This window comes from Hyperolius riggenbachi, chromosome 4, assembly GCF_040937935.1.
Source record: "Hyperolius riggenbachi isolate aHypRig1 chromosome 4, aHypRig1.pri, whole genome shotgun sequence".
Lineage (NCBI taxonomy): Eukaryota > Metazoa > Chordata > Amphibia > Anura > Hyperoliidae > Hyperolius > Hyperolius riggenbachi.
In genome coordinates, this window is record NC_090649.1 from 132,271,818 (window position 1) to 132,294,736 (window position 22,919).

Consider the following 22,919-nt stretch of genomic DNA (forward strand, 5'->3'; position numbering starts at 1 on the left):
GAATAATCTTGTATTGGCTTCTCTTCAGAAAATTATTCAGGACAAGTGAAACACTACAGTACATACTGTGACAGAACAATCATTTGTTTGTGGTCCAATGTGCAACTGATTACAGCGTAACCTCTGCTCTGATCAATCACTTTAAAGATCACATTGTATATGGCCACCTTAAAGAAATAGCCAATCCTGATTTAAAGTGAATCCGAGATGAACTTTTACTCATTGCATAATTGTGTTCCTTTCCTATTGTTTATAGGGCATTCCTCAAGCCAAATACTTTTTTGTTTTGTTTTAATACGCTAATTCCCTATAAACTAAGTAAGCCACGCTCACAGGTTTTCAGAGAGCCAAGGCACCTTCAGACAGTAGCAAGGGCTCATGGGAGCTCAGTCTGGGCAGGAGGAGGGGGAGGTATTACTAGCCAGAGATTTCAGAGGCAGAGGGGAGGAGGGAGCATTGAATCCTAGATTACTTACTTAATACATTTCCTCCAATAAGCAGATGTATAGTGGTTTAAATATTTATTGATTGGATTCATGATGGTGAGTTCTGTCAAACAGCAATAAAACAGTGGTTGGGCTAATGATATTTTTACAGTATATCTATCTAATACAGGGGTGCCCATTGTGTAGAATCTACACAGACTACTACAGACTATGGAAAAGCTGAATCATCATCATCATGAGACAATAGCATTAAACCTTTTTTAGCTTTTTAAAATGGAAAATAAAACTGGGAGGTTCTAAAAAAAAATAATACATTTTTCAGGAGTAGGATGGATGAAATTGTTTATCTTCAGAGTTTATTTTCAACTTGGATTTTCCATAATGTTCATGTATGAGTTAAAACGTTTGTATGTAGTTTAAATTGCTGTTGCCACTTTGCGATAGATAAGTGACTTTTGGGTTGCAGTTTGGACACTCGGCCTCCAAAAGGTTTACCACCACTGTCCTAATCTATTGCTAAGTTCATGTAAATTTGCCTCCACCCGTGGCCACACCCGCATTCTGGTCCATGGCCACACCCATTTTCCGTAGCGCGCCGCTCAACGGAACCCTCGTGTTTTCTAACTTCGCCATTATTTTAAATTGAATTTTGTGAAAAGTGCTGCCAATCTAACTGTCCTTTAATCGCATTTTTTTTCCTGGGGGGGTCTGCGGCTCTAGCAAGACCCTTCGGCCCTCCACAATGGGGTCTGAAAAAAAAATGGCCCTCCATGCCCATGAAGTTGGACAGCACTGGTGTAGATCATGATCTATTGGTAGACTGCAAAGGACTTCTGGGTAGATCCCATACCGTTGGCCTAAGTGATGTATGTATCGTACACAGTCCCTTTTACTTGGATGAGTTTAGTGTGATATGTTGTCATGACCTTTTGCACAGCAGTGCAGATGATTTTGATGTTGCAAAGGAGGGAAGCCATACATTTAGTGTTCAAAATATACTTTATTGATAAAGAAATGATCAAAAATTAAATAACTGGATGCAAGATGAAAGAGGAACATATGTCTAAAACATAGATGTTACAGTAAACAACATATCGTCTTACAGAGATCACATATTAAGATAGTGTTTAAGAACAAGTTCTAAACAAGGAGCAACAAAGCATAGATTGCAGATTGATGCCTGTTCTATACAATTTAGGTAGGGTGACATCTGACATTAACATCTAGCCATTTAGAACATTGTGCATAGATAAACCACCCTTGTGATCTATCCAGGGCCTCCACACCTTCTCAAAGTTGTGCATGGAGTTTGAGACTGGGAGGCAATGTAAACCTTGGCAGAGGACACAATGTGATGAATGAATTTGTGTGTAGCATGCTTTATTGATTCAGGCTTATTGCCTAGAAGGAAAATTGCGGGATCTTTGGCAAAGGGACCTTGGGTTATGCCAGATATTCAAGGATACCCGAAGTGACATGTGACATGATGACATAGACATGTGTATGTACAGTGCCTAGCACACTAATAACTATGCTGTGTTCCTTTTTTTTTCTTTCTCTGTCTGAAAGAGCTAAATATCAGGTATGTAAGTGGCTGACTCAGTCCTGACTCAGGCCCGGTGCACACCAAAACCCGCTAGCAGATCCGCAAAATGCTAGCAGATTTTGAAACGCTTTTTTTATTTTTATGAGGCGTTTTGCTAGAGTTTTGCGGATTGCTGCTGCGGATTTCAGTGTAGCATATTTCATAAATTGTTACAGTAAAGCTGTTATTGAACAGCTTCTGTAACAAAACCGGCTGGCAAACCGCTCTGATCTGCCGTTTTTCAGAGCGGTTTGCGTTTTTCCTATACTTAACATTGAGGCAGAAACGCCTCCACAATCCAAAAAATGCCTCACCCCGGAAGGATTCATTTCTGCAAAACTCCTCCCGCTGTGGTGTGCACACCCCCATTGAAATGCATTATCCTAGCGTATCCGCAGCCGCAAGCGGCTGCAAAAACGCTCGACAGGCTGCTCGGTGTGCCCCAGCCCTCAGACAGGAAGTGACTACAGTGTGGCCCTCACTGATAATAAATTCTAACTATAAAACACTTTCCTGCACATTTAAAGAGGATAATATTATCACTCAAGGATCTATATTTGTACATAAACATTGACAATACTGCATAGTATCTCCAGGAGCACATCAGCAGTTTAGGTTTAGGAGCTAATTTACATACGTGTATATATATTCTTGTGTTTTTACATTTTTTATACATTTTTTATTCATTCTTTAATATTTTAGAATCATATTTTTTCAAATTTTGTGGCACCCTTCCTTTTGCTGATAGCAATTGTTTGGGTGTAATTGTCACTTAAAGGGGAACCAGCATGCTCTATGTATGAGTGCATGAGTGTATGAGAGTGTGTATACTTTTGAGAGATATGATCTATAGCTGAAACATTGCTTATAATAAAACGTTTTTATTCAGAACAATACTCTTGTATTAGCTTATGTCCAGCCCCCCCCCCCTATTATGCCATAATTTGCCTTTTTCTTAGGGTGGGGAAAGGGGAGAACCCCACCTTGGGTGGTTGCAGCAGGAGGTAGTCTACACTGTGAAGGATTTCTAATAACAGTTATTAATCCAACAGACTTTTGGGCAGCCCTCCAGTGTGTGTGTTTTTTTTTTTATAAAACACTTTCCTAGCAGAAAATGGCCTCTGTGAGTAGGACAGAGAGAAAAGGAGGAATTTTTTATCAGTGAGGGTCACACTGTAGTCACTTCCTGTCTGAGTCAGGACTGAGTCAGCCACTTACATACCTGATATTTAACTCTTTCAGACAGGAGAAAAAAAAAAGGAACACAGCATAGTTATTTGTGTGCTAGGCACTGTACATACACATGTCTTTCTTATCATGACACGTCACTTCGGGTATCCTTTAAGGTAGCTGCTCTGGTCCATAATCTGGAAACCTGGACATTCCCACCATATATGATACATCTAACATGTAGCAGAGCAATCCCAAAAATAATAAGGCAAAAGTAAGGGATAAATATTTTGCAAGTTTAAGTGGGGCTAAGTAGGTACGATGTAGAAGGTGTGTGGATACCTCCATAGCTGAGGCCTGCATGCTGCCCTTAGTAAGTGTCTCAAGGATTGTTGCCAATCCTCCACATCCAGTGAGGCTCCAACATCTGTCCATAAAAGAAAACTTGGTGTCCCCTTGAGGCATGTTAAGGGTGGAATATAGAGATTAAATCATCCCATTCAGCAAAGCTGAAGGTAGCCAATCTTCACTCCCTAGTCAGGCGTCCATGACAAGAATTAGGCTGGATTTACATAATACATGCATTATAATGAGTGTGAACTGCAAAGGAGACCTGGGTATAGACTTTAATACAATGCCTGCATGCAGCGAGTTAGAATAATGCAATCCGTTACAAAAGATGTGACCAGGGATATGTGAGATGTGACCAGGCCCATAGAACTGTAAAGGCAGGCATGCAAATTTATTCTACAACGCAAATGAGCAATGTGAACTAGCCCTTATGCTTGCATCTCTGTAGATACACATCTGAATGGTTGTCTCACATGTCTCACCAGACTTGTATGGTGTAATGTATATTTTAGAAAGTTGAAATGTCTCTCTAAAAAAGACAGAATTATCCTTGAATGTACCTGCTGTTTTCATAACAATATTTTTGGAATATTCTGCAATATAAAGTCTACATAATTACATGATGATTGTAATCTGTTATATGCTATGTATATGATAATGTCATGCCAATGTAATTCTTCCTTTTTCAGGGACACCCCATTGGGGTACCCCTCTTCCTCTCTTTCATACTCTTTCTCTCTTTTACTGTCATGCTTAGACCTACTACAGTATATGTAGTTCCTGTTAAATGTACTGTTAAGTTACGTTTGTTTTTGTATTGAAACTAAACTTTAAAAAAATCGATAAAAACTATAAAAAAAAGAATATATTGCAAAAAATCCCCCCAACACAAAGTTCTTATTCACTATTTTATCTTCTTTCTTTCAGAAGCTGAAGATATGGCTTATGTAAAGAGTGGATGGTTACTCCGGCAAAGTAAGTGCTAAAGAAATCCCCCCAAAACTCCACTGCTCCCGATTAGCTGAACTCTAATGTTAAGTTTCTTACCTTATTTTAGTACTCTTTAGTGCTTAAGTTTTTATATTGATAGATAAGGAGAAAAACAGATAAGGCAATGTAATTCATGGGGGAAGCTTTGTGAATCAAATCTATTGGTTGCCACCAGACAAAACACAGTTTTCATTTCACACAGTTTGGTAGATAAGGATGTTTGTAAGGTAGCGAAAATGGAGTCGCATGAATAGTGATAAATGAGTACTGCAAATAATATAGTTTTGACCATTTAAGCCTGGATCGCTCCCACACCGCCATCCTCCGCTTCCTGGATCGGCGGTACCGGGTCCCGTCACTTCCGGCGGACGCGGCCAATTGTCCGCATCACAGGGGCTCCCTCCATACCCGTACGCATGCGGCTGCGCAGTAAGCAGCCTCACGCGTACGTATATGGAGGGAGCCCCGTGTGATGCGGACAATTGGCCGCGTCTGCCGGCCGACTTACCGACTGGCGGCCATGATGGGACCCGGTATCGGCGGATCCAGGCAGCAAAGGACGGCGGCGTGGGAGCGATCCGTGCGTATGGGGCTTGAGGAAGCCCCAGGTATGTATAGAGTCTTTTTCCTGGGGCCTCTGGTTCCCTTTAAATTCACCCATATGGATACAGAACGTTGTAATATTTTATATGAAAGGGCAATAAAGTACAAAGCTTTTCACTGGGATTTCACATGTAATTTGTATTCATACCACATTTGCTGCATTTGCAGAATACTTTGATAAGATGGGATGGGGGGGGGGGGGGGGGAGGGTAAACTGTGTCTTCCATTAAAAAAAAACAAAAAAAACGGGAGCCCTTTATGGTGAAGTAAGTCTGGCAAATTGCTAAATTAAATCAATTAAATTGGGTATTTACAAACTTGAATTGTGGATGGCAACCACAGTGAAGCGCTTTACATGTTAGTGTGCCTCCACTCACTGCACTAGAGAAAATCTTGTGGTTAAAGCAAGACAAAATAGTAACAAACCAAGACCCCCTACGGATGGGAAACAAACTTACTTGGAGGAGGCACCCCAATAGAGATACTTTTAAAGACACTTTTTATTGGCCTGAAAAATCAGTGCGATACCCATGAAATGCGTCATCAAGTGATCAATACATGTTTGTATTATTTTTCCACCTATTGGCTTTTGTCTGTTATTGAGGTAAGTTTTACTTACCTTTTAAACAGTTTTAAGCATTTCATCTCCATCAGGGTGCCTTTAAGTACATTACTTTAATAAGATAGTAGTTAGGGTAGGAAGTGCTTCTGAATTTAGATCAGCATCTGTTCAGCATTGGTTGACCAGTCTAAGTTTAGTTTTTCTCTAGTCTCCCATATTCATTAGCATAGTCTGGAAGTCTGGATATTTATTGTTGTCAAGCAGGCCTCCATCTGATTTTATACATATTACAATCTTTATGAATCTTATTGGAATGGGGAATTACAGTGAATTGTCTGTAAATTTGCTATGAAATTAGCTCCTTATCTTTATAGGTCTGTCCCATACTAAGAAAAAATACTAATAGGCCTGGTCAACATGGACATTTGGTTCATCCCTACTTAATAGACTCAGAGATGAGATCAGCTAAAGATTTTTTTCTTAACTGGGGCTTCCTCTAGCCCCATAAGCACGGATGCGTCCCTCACCATCCTCCCGCGGTCCTCCGTTTAGTGGCAATCAACCCCGGTTACTTGCTCAGCAATGTCAGCCGGGGTCTTCTGCACATGCGTGGACCTCCAGCGCATGCGCAGAAGACCACGACTGATGCGAATGAGACAGTTACCGGGGCTCACGAACGGAGGAACGCGGGAGGACGGCGAGGGACGCATCCGTGCTTATGGGGCTCGAAGAAACCCCGGGTAAGAAAAAAATCTTTAGCTGATCTCATCTCAGAGTCTCTTTTAGTAGGGATGAACCAAACGTCCATGTTGACCAGGCCAAGACACTAGGTTCAAAAAAGAAACAAACAGAGAAAAAATGAAAAACAGCGTAGAGCTTACTAATCAGGTCAGGTGGGTCGTGTTAGTTCCAGGCTCAGACAGATATAGGTTAAAGGACATCAGGTCCCCAAGCAATGGAGATTAGCCAGTAGGATTGGGAGAGCTATCACTCCCTATGTTACTATCCCAAGGCCCCACGTCTCAGTGTTCTGTAAGGAAACATTGAGCTTTTCCATTTGTTTAGTCCAGTTTATCTTTACTAAAATTGCCAAGCTATCTGGATGGGCAATTTTTTTCCCAATTAGAGGCTATGATGAGCCTCGATGCAGTTAAAAAGTGATTTATTAATATTTTAGCAAATTTGCGGGTGTCTGATGGAGTTTTACCTAAAAGCATAATTAGGAGGTCTAAAACTAAGGAGATTCCAAGTATCATCTGAAACAGCTAGACAGAGCTAGACAATACCAAAATATGTGTTCTATCATTTCCTTTGTTCCAATATACGTCAGAGATGTCCAGATAGATGTGTGAGAGGCAGGTTGGGGCTAGATACCATCGGAACAGTATTTCATAGGTATTTTCTTTGATTTGGAAGCACATGGAAGGATCTTTAGCAGTTTGCCAAATAGATTCCCAATCATGAACATGACTTCTCATCTAATCTATAGCGTATGACATTCTTCACCTTCTTATATAAAACTTCTACATTCACAAAAACACTGATCATTCTATATTTTTTCCTTCTAAGGCACAATATTGAAGAGATGGAAGAAGAATTGGTTTGACCTTTGGACGAATGGCTATTTAATCTATTATAGTGACCAGGAGAGACAAGACATGGAGGATAAAATCCTAATGCAGCTTGACTGTGTAAATATTCGTGTGGGTCAAGATTGCAAAGGTACATTAGATTTTGCATGCAAATGTGCCATTAAGTGCAGGTGTATTTTAATTACAGGAGGGAGAGTAGAATGATGACTCATCATTGTGCGACCAGGGGAGGGGCTGTGCCCTGGCTGGGCTGCAGATGGGAAAATGGAGTGGGCACATAGCTAGTTATGCTGGCTATGCTCTGTGGCTAGACTCATAGAACTCACCCATTTCACATATGCATTTTAAGTCTATATATATATGCCTTTTCCCTGAAGCTCAACTGTAAGGTATCTGATAATTTTCAGATGCACTGGACTATCAGTAACCCTCCATATGGAGAGAGCCTTCTCAATCTACCGTCTGCTGAATTTTCCTGCTAGTAGGAAACAATAATATCCTCTTGTGATAAATTAATACAAATAGAAGACTTTAGGCATAATTTGATTTTCTAACTTATGTTTAGGGTTATCTTAATTTGCTTTTTGTATTATAGATGTCACTTTACCAGAAGGAAGAAGTAAGGACTGCTGCCTGCAGATTATATGCCATGAAGGAAAGGTCGTAAACCTCCTTGCTGAGAGCACAGATGACTGCTTGTATGTATTTATCATTTTGTTATAAAACAATATAATAAAGTACCAGATATCTGTCTCTTTCTATAGCTCCATAATTACTGTGCACTAACTGTCCCTCAGAGGAGCTTACAATCTAATCTTTAAAATAGTCACATGTCCCTATCATCATCTAAGGCTTGGTTCACACCTAGATTGAAATCGGAGTGCCCACAATGCCACTGAGTAAGGAGGGTTTTTGGTCTCTTTCAGCCTCGTACACACTCCTAGGAGTTTTGGTTCACCATGAGCTTGCTGAGCAATCTGTAGCAATATTTATGTAATAACTGCTGTTCTCAGAAAAAAAAAGTGTTTAGGGGCACCTTAAAATAATTATTCTACTCTTACATGGCTAATGGGAAAGGGTAGGCATTGGTATAACACAGGGCTGAGCAAACAAAGGCGGCGGGGGAATTTGAAACTCATCTTGATCTCTGAATTGCGTCTCCATGGTAACAGGGCGTAACATGACGGAACGTCGGGACGTACCAGTTTATTACATGCTGGCATCCAGCGTATAAAACACTGGTACGTCCCGACGTTCCGTCATGTGATGCCCTGTTACCATGGAGATGCGATTCGGGAATGAAGGTGAGTTTCAAATTCCCCCGCTGCCTGCTCGCAACTCTGGAGGGAGAGGAGAGGAATATCGGGGGCCGTAGCTTGCCCAGCACTGGTCGAACACAAGTTTTTACCTGACAGGGACTTTAAATCAACAGTGCAGAGAATAAAAATGAGGAGGACACATGAGTTTCAGGCTGGTTTCAGACTGAAAACCAGCGTTAGCGATGCGGTGCGTCGCGCCCGACACACTATTGCACAGTATTCCCTGTCTGGCCACCGGCCAAGCAGGAAGTAACGCACGCTTGCCATCACCTGCTTCGGGTATGCGGAAGCGTATTGTTAAAATACGCTTATGCACATGCGTCGCTTCTGTAATTTTTTTAAAATCCATGTGTCGCCATAGACTAACATGACTTCCAGTCAGTCCACAAGGATCACCAGCACACCACCAGCTTACAGCACACCTTTTATTGTGCCACGCAGGGTCCCCCTTTATCAAGGCATGTGGTTACCACATGCCTTGATAAAGGGGGACCCTGCGTGGCCCCCAAAACAATTGTTGGATTATTGTAGAGACTAGCACAATAAAAGGTGTGCTGTATGCTGGTGGTGTGCTGGTGATCCTTGTGGACTGACTTGAATGTGGTACTGCCTATACCACTTCACCAAGCACCCCCTCCGAAATCGGATGACGGAAGGTGTGCCTGCTTCATTCTGGAAACTTAACATGACTTCCAGCACAACACAGATTGCTGCAAGTCGGGGATGCGGCAAAAACTTCACTTTCATCGCGTCACGCCGTCCCTCGGCAGTATGCAAGTACCCATAGACTTTCATTGCATGGCGGTGGGGTGCGGTAAAAATACCGCACCGCCTCGGTGTGAAAGGGCCCTCAAGGTTCTGTGATCTGGTCCACACTGGAGCTGGATTGCAAAACACCAGCTGTTGACATGACCATTTGCCAAAATGAAAATGGACAAAAAATGTCTGGTACTGGCTCCAACATGAACTGAGCCTTGCTTGCTGCTTTCACCATTCCCAGCTGGCATGTGCTGATACAGAAATCTGAGCTTTTCTCAGTTACTTTATGTATAAGCTTATACAAGCTAATGTGACTGCACCTAGGGCTGAGCTGTAAACAGGAAGCAGAACTTGATACAGGAAGCGGTTTAGCAGGCCAGAGCACTGACAACAGCAGAGGAGATTAGTTAGGGTAAATGGCAGGCAGTACCTCAGCTGCTGCACCCAGTGGTCTTTTCAGTGTTTATAAATCCCTTCAAGTTTACTTCAAGGCTTTAAGTGCACTTTTAAAATGACAGTGAATTTAACTTGTCTGAATTATTTTTTTTTTCAGAGCCTGGGAAACGGCTTTACGGGATGCCAGAACAAAAACAGTATGTATTCCATGTGTCACACAAATATTTAGCATGACCCACTGTTTCTTCAGAAATTAGCCCCTGTGTACTTCCAATGACTCGTCTGTATTCTTCCTCCTAGAATATCCTGCCTGCACCATTGATGTATGATGAAGCAGTATTTGGTCCTGCTCCGCCCTACTCTCAGTATGATGCACCACCTGTAAGTGCCTAATGAGGCTATTGTCAGCTCTGTTACTTGTCTTTTAAAGGGAACCTGAAGTGAGGTGTATATGGAGGCTGCTATATTTATTTCCTTTTAAACAATACCAGTTGCCAGCCATTCCTGCTGGTCTCCCTGGCTTCAGCAGCGTCTGAATCAAATAACTGAAACAAGCATGCAGCTAAACTTTTTTAGATTTTTGTCAGAAACATCTGATCTGCATGCCTGTTCAGGGTCTATGGAAAGGCAGGGGTCACACTTGAGAAAATCTGCAGCATTTTGCCGCTTACAAAAATGCATGCGAAATTGCATGTAATAATAGTCTATGGTGCTGCTACGCTTTCCAGAGGCATATGCAATTCTGCACAGTGTTAAAAAAAATAGATACAACCTGCACTACTTTCCCGCAAAATGCATGCAATTTTTAAATTGAAATCAATGGCTACTGTAAAAATTAAATGCGGCAAAAGCCTTGTGGGGAAACATCTTCAAATCCTGGGAGCTGCAAATGTGTTCCCTCTCTAAAAGCATTAGAGGCAGAGGACCAGCAGGACTGCCAGGCAAGTGGTATTCTTGAAAAATTAAATAATATGTCAGCTTCCATATCCCTCTCACTTCATGTTCCCTTTAAGCATTGTTATCTTAGATGGAACTAAAAAATATTCGTCAAATATTGCTAAAAAAATAAATAAAAAAAAGTGTGTTGGATAAACATTAATGAATGTTTAAAAGGACTTCTAGTTTAGAAAAATGGGGAAAAAGTAGCAACGTGTTTATAAAGAATGTAAATGGTGCTCACTAACAAGTTCCTGAGCTGCAGATTATAAGCCATGGGGCCATTCATGTAAATCCAGCTAATGTCATCAGGCCTGATTCACTATGGACACTATGGACCAGCTTGCTACAGCAGGATTGGAGGGAAGTGAGGATTGTGGTCATCTGCCCAGGTGTTGGCCCCTGAAGCTGAGGATCCCTGTAGGTGGTGGGGGTTGCAGGCTTGGTGCTAATTACATGCTTGAATTAAATAAAGCCTTGACTACTCTTCACCATACTAGTTAAGTAAATCCCTGCCCATACTAATGATCCCTGCCCATACTAAGAAACTCAAATACAAACAAAATAATTACAGCCATTGGGGCTCTCACCATAAACAGCGACAACATATTTACTTTTAAAACTTTTTGTACCACCCATAGCAGGAAATTTCGTTATGTGCAATGTTCTCCCCAGAGTTTTTTCTCCAGCCGGGTGGCATGAAAAAGTAGCCAGGTGGGGTGCGACGGGGCAATGCAGGGCCAGCGCAACTCTGCTGACAGCATAGGAGAAGGATAGGGAAACAAGCTGGGTGCTTACCAAAATTAGCCGGGTGGAGCACCCAGCTAAAAGAGCCTGGGGAGAACACTGATGTTTTCTTCCACAAAAACACAAAATTGTAGACTTGGATTTGTCAGTCTGTGTAGCGTCAAAAAAGAGGTTGTGTACTGTATGTAATGGGCTTTTTATGTGCACTACCAGTAGCTTCATGATTCACGATTAGATGTTGAAAATGATTCCTTTTGTCAGATTCTGAGCATTTGGACTCCACTCAGGGCAGCAGCAATAGAACAATAAAGGGGGGCCCACTTCTCATCTCCCCATCCCATGGCGCCCCTCCTGTGCTGACTTGCAGTGGAGCACAGTACTTTACCTGCTTCTAGTGGCAGGCAGGCTGCTCCACTACCCACAGCAGCCTCATGTCTGCTTGCAACCACTGAAAGCAGGTTATTATTATTATTTAGTATTTATATAGCGCCAACATCTTCCACAGTCCTGTACAGAATATATAGTCTTGTTACTTAACTGTCCCTCAGGACTTGTTCACATCATAAATTGCCAGTGCTATCACAAACGCTGAGCGATTCTATTTAGTTTTTTGTCACTGTTCCCTGCGCTTTGTGCTTAGAAAAGCACTTGCAGAGCAATTTTGTTTTTTCACTTCCTGACCTCAGAAAGTGAACTCTTTCAAGTTTAACACAGCGGCGCTTCTTGAATTCTTTATATGTCTCCTAGAGGAAAAGATAAGAACATAGCAGGTATCTCTGGTAACAGTACACCCTGTGCTCATATACACACTGTGCAGGAGACCTTCCACCACATGCAGGTTGGGAACCAGCCCCCCTAGGTGCCCTGCTCACCAGATATTCCTCATGCTCAGAATCGTATCAATAAGTCTTTCCACAACTCCAGCTGTATAAATAAAGCATAGAGGGCTTCTCATAGCGTAAACAAGTTTAGTTTAGTATGGCCATAGGCCCCTCTTAAAGTGTACCAGATAAAAGATAAAAAAACAGCATATCCCACATCTCCATATCGACTAGGCGCATCTCTCTCCACATCTGTGCCGGCGTCCTCCGCGTATTTCCGGATAGGTAGCGTGCGTGCTTAGGCTCCGCCCACCCTCTTTCACCCGGAAATGAATAAATACAATGTATTTATTCATGAAAGCACTGGGGAAGTCGCTATACAAAGCACTTTTTCAAGCGCTTTGCAATTTCCCTATACCCTCCCTATAGCAAAACCGCTCAGAAAATGGTACAGGCAGACTTTGCTGAGCGGATCGGAGTCGAACCGCTCAGATGTGAACTCTCACATAGGGTTGCACAAGCGCTTTCAGGGCGATTTAGAAAATCGCTGGCGCTTAAAAAAGAAATGAAAACGTCCTAGGTAGGAACAAGCCCTCAGAGGGGCTCACAATCTAATCCCTACAATAGGCATATTTCCATCATAGTCTAGGGCCAATTTTGTTTTAGTAGGAAACCAATTAACTATATTTGTTTTGGGGGTGTGGGAGGAAACCGGATTGCCTGGAGGAAACCCACACAGTTGCAGGGAGAACATACAAACTCCATGCAGATAGTGCCCTGGCTGGGATTTAAACCTGCCACTCTGCTTATATCTGGAGGGGACCATGGCGCCTTACAATAATGACATGCGAGCTATAGGAATACCTAATACTTAGGGGCGGCTGGATAGTGTAATGGTTAAGGGCTCTGCCTCTGACACAGGAGACCAGGGTTCAAATCTTGGCTCTGCCTGTTCAGCAAGCCAGGATGAGGAGTCGTGAAGGCGGGGTCATAAAAATGCTGATTCTGATTTAGGAAGCTAAAGTCAATATTGAGTCAGTCTAATGTTAGGTACACCCTATGAGATTTTCTGGCAGATTTACTGTCAGATTGATTATTTCCAACATGTCCGATCTGATTTACAATCATTTTCAGACTGTTTTCTATTCAGGCTTCTTGCACACTACATGCGTTTCTGATTTTTTTATACGATCTGATTTTTGGTTTCTATTAAAAAAGGTACTGCATGCCGCTGTTTTTTAATTGGAATCACTAATCAGATCGTATAAAAAACCATCACATGCAGTGTGCAGGAGGCCTCACTTCTATCAGAAATCGATCAGAAAACGGTCAGAAATCTATTGGAAATCAGATTGGACATGCTGGAAAATAATTGATCTGACAGTAAATCTGCCAGAAAATTTCATAGTGTGTACCCAGCATAAGTATGTTACTGCAATAATGAAAAAGAAACTACCGGTAATAACCAGATGAATCTGTCGTTATTTCTAGCCATATGGATATGATCAGTATCCTGGGACATATCCAGTTCAGGGGTCACAAGTTATCTACACGAGAGATGGACAAGCCTATACTGCCTATCCCATCCAGCAACAAGGTAAGGATTAGTGTACATCAGCACGAAGTTGCTTCAGCTGCACTGTAATAATTTCAGCATTAAATCACGTAGTTCTACATGTAAATTAGGAGGCATGGTTCTTGGCTAATTCATATACCACCAACATGATCAGGCCTGAGTAATCAGATATCAGCATTACTTATTGTAGTCCTGGTCACTTCTTATACTTGGGGGCGGGCACAGATTCTAGCCACACATCTTACAATGGGGAAGGGGCAGATACTGATCAAAGGTGTTTGGCCTTACTGAAGGCGGCTTAACCTTTATCTCAGTCACCAGAGCAGGATCATCTACAAGGCAACCTAGGTTGGTGCCTAGGGCTTATGGCCCATACTCACGAGGGACTTTTGTCGCCTCAACACGCGGCACGCGCGTGTTGCGGCGACAGGTCGCCCGTGAGTATGGGCCGCGCGCACCCCGAACTGTCGCCCGGAATGGGCGCGCAACCCGAACTGTCGCCCGTCGCTGATGTCGCCAGGCGATTGAAATGTCCGCCGCAGCTGTCGCTAGTCCGCGTGAGTACACGGACTAGCGACAGCAACCTCCATTGGGATACGCATAGCTTCCGGCGGGGGGAGGAGGAACATCGGCGACAGCTTCCGTCGCGGCCGCTGGTCCCTCTTCCGCGGAGGGACGTGGCGACGAGCTGTTGCCGGCCTGTCGCCCACACGCTCACGTGTGCTGGCGACAGGCTACTTTTGCTGCCCGTGAGTATGGGCCATAAGTGGGTGTCAGGGGGCCCAACTGCCACTTTCTCTGATCTATTCCCATTTCAGATTACCAAAAGGACCATAAGGAGAGGGTGCCAAAACTACTAACTTGCTTAGGGCCCCATTTCATCTTAATCCATCCTTGTATGGCACGGGTTGTGCTTTACTACTATGCATTATCTGTAAAGCCCTCGATTTTTCTTGCTTATTTGTACAACACAACAAAAATGTGCTTTTTTTAAACCAATAATTGCTCCCTCTTTAAGCAAATAAGGGAAATATGATTAATTTGCTAATGTTAGTGAGTGCTTAAAGCGGATCCGAGATGAAAAACTAACTATAACAAGTAACTTGTCTATATATCTTTTCTAAAGTTTAGATAGTTTACACAGCAAATCTGTCTGCATACAGCTTCAACAGTTTATGATGATTTATTCCTGTGATACAATAAGAGCTGCCATGTTCTGTTTGTCATCATTACATAGGTAATCTGCAACTGCATCTCCAGCCCCCAGCCTGTGAACAATTCACTCCCCCCTCCCCTCTGACTCTGAAATCTATGGCTAGTAACCTCCTCCTCCTCCTGCCCAGACTGCGCTCCCATAAGCCCTTACTGGATCTGAGTGTCTTGGCGTTTTGGAGAAGCTGTGGGCAAGGCTTGATTAGTTTATAGGGAATTAAGTATTAAAAAAAAAAGTATTTAGCTTGAGGAATGCCCTATAAACTATATGTAAGGAACACAATTATGCAATGAATAACAGTTCATCTCGGATCCACTTTAAAGGAAACATCCAAGCAAAAAATAAAATCAAAATCCACTTACCTGGGGCTTCCTCCAGCCACTGGCAACCGTCCTGTGCCCTCACCACAGCTCCGGTGGCTCCCGGTGTCCTTCGCTGCTGAAGCTGACCTTGCCAGGTCGGCTTCCGGGTCGGCTTCTTGTGCGCTCCACGGCGCGAGTCACGTGGTCCCCCCGACGTCATCAGGTCTGTACTGCACAGGCGCAGAACTACTGCGCCTGCGCAGTACAGACCTGATGACGTCGGTGGGACCACGTGACTTTGTGATGTTGTGATGTTGTTTTCCAGTACAGGCAGAGTTATTTGTTATCTATGCATAATTGTTTGTTATCTATGCATAATAGCTTCTCTGAGCTAATCGACCAACTTGGTTGAACACAATCCTGTTTTCTAAATAGCTTAAACAGCCATGAAACAGTGAGATACAGCTTGAGATAAGGGTTTACTGCAGGAAAGTCCAAAGGGACATTAGCTCTGCTTTGTTTTACAGCTTAAAATACAGAGTATGGTTTGTAAACTGTAAATATGACAGAATGATACAATGTTATAAATAAAGCTATATAACTGAAAATATACATATGAGACTCTTTTATTTTCTACTAATGTTCTATTCATTATCCATACTACACATACAATTCATTATCTCATAAGTGTATTTTCGCTTCGGTGTGGAGACTCTGTAACAATTTTTTCAGCCTTAGTTCTTCTATCATATAAGTTCCTATGCCTGTTCTAATGTGCTGGGGCTTACTGCCTAATTACACTGTCTCTGTAATAAATCAATGTATCTTTCCTCTGTCCTGTTTGTCGGGCTAAGGCTTTGAATGTGTGGAATGTGCAGGGCTGCTTGTCATTGGATAGAAGCGATACACACCCTCTGCAGGCCCCCTGCACACTGAATGACTCACACACTCTGTATATGTGAACCTATTAGGAGCTGGTTAGTTTGTTTGTAAACACTGCCTAAAACTGTTAATTACAAGCCAGGATTGCAGCAGAGAGTGGCAGAAACAGCACAGAGGGGCACAGGAGAAAATAAGGAATAGAATGGTATGCTTTTTAGTGTAAGAATATTAGAGTACAGATTCTCTTTAATGAAGCCAATCACTGGTATTAACTGTGTCTTTATTATCTGCCACCAATGCAGGTCCTGGAGGAAGCAATCATATCATCATCCGAGAGAGATACTATGACCATGATGGGGACATGGCGATGGGGATGCTGGCAGGGGCAGCCACAGGAATGGCCCTTGGCTCTCTCTTCTGGGGATTCTAGATGCCTCTTCACTCTGAAAAAGCATAGATTTATTAAATGCACTAAATGTCCTATATTTCCATGTTAATAGCCTACTGAAACACTAACATACTAGGTGTACAAGAGACAGTACAAAGTTGTGCAGGCATAAAAAATGTGCAAAACAGTAAAAACCGCTACAGCGATTCTGTTTGTATATAAAATAATCTGATCTGCATTGGAAAGAGTTTATTTTAGATGCCTTATGGAAGTGTACAGGACAGCTAACAATGAGGGGACATCTATTTCTGGAGACCATGAAAAAGTTTAAGTGACAATAAAGCAAAAAAATAAATAAATATAATATAATGAATGAGTGTAGTACGGATAATTAATAGAACATTAGTAGCAAAGAAAAGAGTCTCATATTTTTATTTTCAGTGATATATATCTTTATTTATAACATTGCATCATTCTGTCATATTTGCAGTTTACAAATCACACTCTGCTTTCTAAGCTATAAAACAAAGCAGAGCTAATGACCCTTTGAACTTCCCTGCAGTAAAACCTTATCTGAAGTTGTCTCTCACTGTTTCTTTGGTATATAAGTGCTTCAGAAAACAGGACTATCTTCGACCCAGTTTAGTCAAAAGAGCTCAGAGAAGCTCATTTGAATAGATAACAACTGAAGTTTCTTGAAGTGAACCAGAGACGAAGTCCCCTCATGTAATATACTAATTTATCAGTGGGAACATTAGAGAAAACACCTACCCTGCTCTCTATTTCATCCTTCTCTGCTCAGTCTGCCTTGCTCATGAATCATTATAGCTGAGTCTGTCTTCTCTGATGTATTTTCAAGCCCAAGCCTGCCTCCTTGTGGCTCTGCTATAATGGCTCAGCTATAATGATTCCTGAGCAAAGCCAGACTGAATGCTCAGTCTGGGATTTTATCAGGGCTGTAACAAGCAGGCTGAGCAGGGAAGGATGAAACAGAGAGCATGGTAGGTGTTTTCTCTAATGTTCCCACTGATATATATGGTAAAATACATGAGGGTGCTTTGTCTCTGGTTCACTTTAAGTTTGACCCGGAATGAAGCCTTTCAAGCCCAAGCCTGCCCCCTCCTTGCTTAGCTTTCCTGCTTTGCATACTCAGAGCTCTGATGACTGGGAGGAGCTGCTCCTGCAGAGGAAGAAGCTCTGAAACAATAGACAAGTGTGGCTGCTGTAGTATTTCATCTGTGATCTGTGTGCAGTTATCATCATTATCTGTGCAGTTTCATTCCTAAGAGAGACACTTCCTACAGGCAGCCACACAGCATACCAGAATAATGAAGTTGAATGCACACAGATGAAAGGCTGCAGCAGCCCTGCTTGTCTATAGTCTCATAGAGCCTAGACAGCACATCCAGAACAGCTCATAACCCGCAGAACAGGTATGAGCCAGCAGCCATATTGGATTTTTCCTGGAGCAACAGTGGATAAAAAACACTAAGAAAGGCACACCAGAGCGGCACAATTATCAGGTAGAGCATTTTTTTTTTTACAAGCTATCGATTGATATGTTTATTTTGTGTGAAACCTTCATCTCTGGTTCCCTTTAACTCTTCCTGTACTGGAAACAATATGAGACTCTTTTGTTTGCTACCAATGTTCTATTTCTAAGCTGTACTACACATGCATTTCATTATCTCATAAGTTTATTTTCACTTCAGATTTCCGTTAATAAAAGATTCTTGCATGAACCACTGACGGCAGGTTTATGACTGGGGTAAGATGAAAGATAGTCATAATTAGCTATATAAAGCACGAGACAGGAAGTGCACAAATCAGAATAAGCGTGTTTTTCGGGAACCAGTGTGCAGCAGATTAAAGGGATACTGTAGGGGGGTCGGGGGAAAATGAGTTGAACTTACCTGGGGCTTCTAATGGTCCCCCGCAGGCATCCTGTGCCCGCGCAGCCACTCACCGATGCTCCGGCCCCGCCTCTGGTTCACTTCTGGAATTTCAGACTTTAAAGTCTGAAAACCACTGTTCCTGCGTTGCCGGGGCCTCGCTTCCCCTGATGTCACCAGGAGCGTACTGCGCAGACACAGACCATACTGGGCCTGCGCAGTACCCTCCTGGTGACATCAGCGGCAGTGAGGACACGGCAACGCAGGCGTAGTGGTTTTCAGACTTTAAAGTCTGAAATTCCAGAAGTGAACCAGAGGCGGGGCAAGAGCATTGGGGAGTGGCTGTGCAGGCACAGGATGTCTGTGGGGGACCATTAGAAGCCCCAGGTAACTTTAACTCATTTTCCCCCGACCCCCTTACAGTATCCCTTTAACTCTCTTGTCAGGTCAGCTGGTACTTAGCCTGATACCAATGTGTACTCAGTCCAGTTAAAGGGAATTATTAGGGTACAATGAGCACCGATTGTAATACAATATATACATAAAAAAGCAGAACTGAGAGGGCCTAGAAAACAGATCCTAGACAGCGAATGTTATAAAGGTGAACTGGAGCTTCAAGGGAGCATTAAAATGTCATTATTTTCACGCTAGTGTCTTTTATGTACTTTTGTTAATAGAGTTCTGTTAAATCTACGCAGAAATGTTATTGTAAAATATTCAGATAAAATCAAAACAAAGCTTTAACCTGTTTGTGGGCAGACTGGGATACTGTGTAGTATGTACAGATGGTCAATGGGATGAAAATAATTCTGACTTACATGCAAATATATGTGCAGATTGTATGCAGCTTGGAATTGAGCCATTGAAATACACTTCCAGCGTGACGGAAATAACAGTTGTCAATTGCTTATTGGGGTCTGTTATAAACCTCCACGCATAAATGAAATGGAGGAAGTGCAATTACTGCAGCAGATTGAAAAAGCTGCAAGCAAATGCCATAATTATGGGTGATTTCAATTATCCAGACATTAACTGGGAAATTGCAGCCACTCCCTCTAGTAAAAGTGACAGATTTATATCGACACTGCAAGACATTTACTTAACTCAGATGGCAACCAAACCAACCAGGGGAGATGCTCTGCTGGATTTGGTCATTTCAAATAGACCAGATGTTATATCTAATGTACAAGTTTAAAAACATTTGGGAAAGAGTGACCATAATATTAATATTATTTATTTATAAAGCGCCAACATATTCCGTGGCGCTGTACAATGTAAGAAAACAAACAAGGGATACATAATGATACAGACAATGATATACATCAAATATGAACACTGATATAAAACACAGAACTGCTGATTACAATAGCAAATTTAACATGATGACTGAAATGTATAAATGTCTTACAGTGTGCAAGCAATTACATTAATAACATTCCATGACACAAAAGGGTGAGAGCCCTGCCCTTGCGAGCTTACAATCTAAAGGATAATATGGTAATATTTGACCTACTACTCATCAGTATTGTGAACAAGGGGACAACTAAAACTATGAATTTTAGAAAGGCTAACTTTAACAAGCTCAGGGACGCGCTAAGTGCTCGTTCACATTGCGTTCTGCTCGCGTTATCTGTCGGGGTTTTTTAGTAGCGTTTTTTTTCCGATTCCTGGCGCTTGGGTGGGCGTTCCGTGTTTGTGAAAAGTGCTTTTCTAAGCGTTTTTTTATTCACTCCATGACGCAAGTCAGGAAGTGAACTCTTTGACCCGGAAAATAATAAATACAATGTATTTATTCTTTAACCTCCTTGCCGGTTTAATTCCTCCGGCAAGGAGGCAGCGCAGGAGGTTTTTTTTTTTTTTTTTTTTTTTAAATCATGTAGCGAGCCTAGGGCTCGCTACATGATAGCCGCTGAGCGGCGGCATCCCCCCCACCCACTCCGATCGCCTTCGGCGATCAGAGTAAGCAGGAAATCCCGTTCAGAACAGGATTTCCTGCAGGGCTTCCCCGGTCGCCATGGCGACGGGGCGGGATGACGTCACCGACGTCATGGACGTCATAGGGAATCCCGATCCACCCCTCAGCGCTGCCTGGCACTGATTGGCCAGGCGGGGCGGGGGGGGAGCGACTCGGCGCGGCAGATTGCGGCGGATCGGCGGCGAGCAGTGGCGATCGGAAGTTACAAGCAGCTAGCAAAGTGCTAGCTGCTTGTAACAAAAAAAAATTATGCAAATCGGCCCAGCGGGGCCTGAGAAATCCTCCTGCGCAGGTTATCCGAACTGAGTTCGGGATAACCGGCAAGGAGGTTAAAACATGAGTGCATTAGCTCCACAAAGGGATTTTGTGAGCGTTTCGCTCTCTTCCTATACCTTCCATTATATGCAAAATCGCCCTTAAAACGGTCCAGGCACAGCTTTACTGAACGCACAGCGCATGAACCGCGCTGATATGAACTTTCTTATAGACATTCATTCCACAAGCATTTTGGGGGCGATTTTAAAAATCACCTGCACTTGAAAAAAGGCCGAAAATGCCTCTAGTGTGACTGGAAGAGTAAATTACAGGGCAAGAACACTGAAAGTAAATGGCAAACTTTCAAACAGATTCTGACTATTGTAGAATGTACATATCTTATGGAAACAAACATTCTAGATCTAAAAAAAAAGGGCCAATATGGGTAAATAATACTGTTTTAGACATGGTAAAGTGTAAAAGGAATGCCTTTAGTGCCCATAAGAATGAGGGGACTGCATCTGCACTAAAGAATTATAGGGAATGTAACAAAAACTGCAAAAAAGTAATCAGACTTGCAGTACTGGAAGCGGGAAAAATAAGTACTTCGTGATAAAATCAAATTCCCAAAAAAGTTTTACAAATATATAAACTCTAAAAGAAAGATGGTAGAGAATGTAGGACTTTTTCCAAGATCAGGCGGGCAACTTGATTGTGGAGGACGGAGCTAAAGCAGAAATTTTAAATGCTTGCTTTGCTTCTGTCTTTATCTTTTCTGGTTGGACTTGATAGACAGATTTTTTTTTCAACCAAACTATGTAACTATGCATCATAATTTGATTGGTCCAGTACCAAGCACCATACAATTTGCATATAATTTGTATGCAAGTCAGAAACACTTGCATTTCATTGACTGTCTTCAATGTCACCAAATGCATTTATACACTAAAAGGGAATTGTGAGGAAAATGCATGTTTTGTAAGTGGAATGAAACTTAAATGTCATATCTGCTCGTAATCATTAAATGCAGCATTGGAACTAAATGTCATGTCTGCTTTAAATCATTAAATGCAACATCAGAACTAGAAAAAATTACATGTATAGTTACTGGAAGGGCTAATAACTCAAACTTCCACTTCAGCCTGCACTGCTCTCCACTCCCTGGGGTGTAGCTTGCGAGTGGTGGTCCCAGGTGGTGTGAGCGCCTGACCTGCTCACACCCCATTTGGAACTCTAGATCCTAATGACGCTTCTCGCATCCTTCTCATCAGCTCGGATCCAGCGCTTGCTCCTACAGAGAAACGTCCACCACAATATTGACATCTCTGCACCTCGCCCAGTGCAGTAGTTGCTTGCCTCTCGGGCAGAAATAGCCAAGCAAGATAGGGTCTGCTCTATTGGGCAGGTGCAAGCCGTCTGCACGGAGCGGACCCAATCAGGCTCTGCTATTTCCACCAGAGCCCGTGCAGCAAGAAGCTACTGTGCCTGCGTGAGGTGCACACTGTTCGAGGGACCCGGTGGTGAAAGCCGTAGTGTGCTTTTGCAATTGCCGGCGGACTGTCTGAGAGGCCACGCTGGACCGGGGATGCTAAGGAGAATGTGGGATGCCGCTTTAGTATCCAGAGGTTTCCCACTCCTGAGATTAGTACCCCCTAGAGGCACTTTTTCACTAAAAAGGGACACTTAAGCCACACCCATGACACACCCCTGGTCACGCCCCTAGCCACGCATACCATAAAGTTTTCATAAGAAAAATATGTTGTTTTATAATTCAAACCATACTGGTCCTTTCTATCCTGGTTCATTTTCCTTCATAGTAACATTTTAAGATTAGTAATATATCAATTTAAAGGATGGGAATAAAGTTTAGAGTGAATCAAACACATTTTTAGTATAGAAATATAAATATTTATATAAAAAGAGGGACAAAGTCCTGAAAGAGGGACAAATGATAGGGAAAGAGGGACAGGGCTCCCAAAAAGGGACTGTCCCTCCGAAAGAGAGACAGTTGGGAGCTATGACTTTTTATACTGTGTTTAATGTTTTAGAGCAGATATGACATTTTTAGTTTTGTGAATGACCAGCAATAAAAAAGACCAATTCTACTGGTAGTAGGTAGCCCTAAAGTGTAACAACAATAGACATGATTCACACAGCTT

General features: G+C 42.5%; 1 protein-coding gene across 3 annotated transcripts in view; it reads left to right on the forward strand.

Annotated features, from left to right (window-relative positions):
• PLEKHB2 (pleckstrin homology domain containing B2) overlaps positions 1–18,506 on the forward strand; it is a 65,777-nt gene extending 47,271 nt beyond the window's left edge. For all 3 annotated transcript variants that reach the window (XM_068280717.1, XM_068280718.1, XM_068280716.1), the window contains exons 2-8: positions 4,480–4,527; positions 7,277–7,429; positions 7,895–7,997; positions 9,931–9,970; positions 10,074–10,154; positions 13,769–13,874; positions 16,553–18,506. In XM_068280717.1, coding sequence (XP_068136818.1) covers positions 4,491–4,527; positions 7,277–7,429; positions 7,895–7,997; positions 9,931–9,970; positions 10,074–10,154; positions 13,769–13,874; positions 16,553–16,680 — 648 coding nt within the window. In that variant the 5' untranslated portion in view covers positions 4,480–4,490 and the 3' untranslated portion in view covers positions 16,681–18,506. The remainder of the gene's footprint in view (positions 1–4,479; positions 4,528–7,276; positions 7,430–7,894; positions 7,998–9,930; positions 9,971–10,073; positions 10,155–13,768; positions 13,875–16,552) is intronic.
• The last annotated feature ends 4,413 nt before the right edge of the window (positions 18,507–22,919 follow it).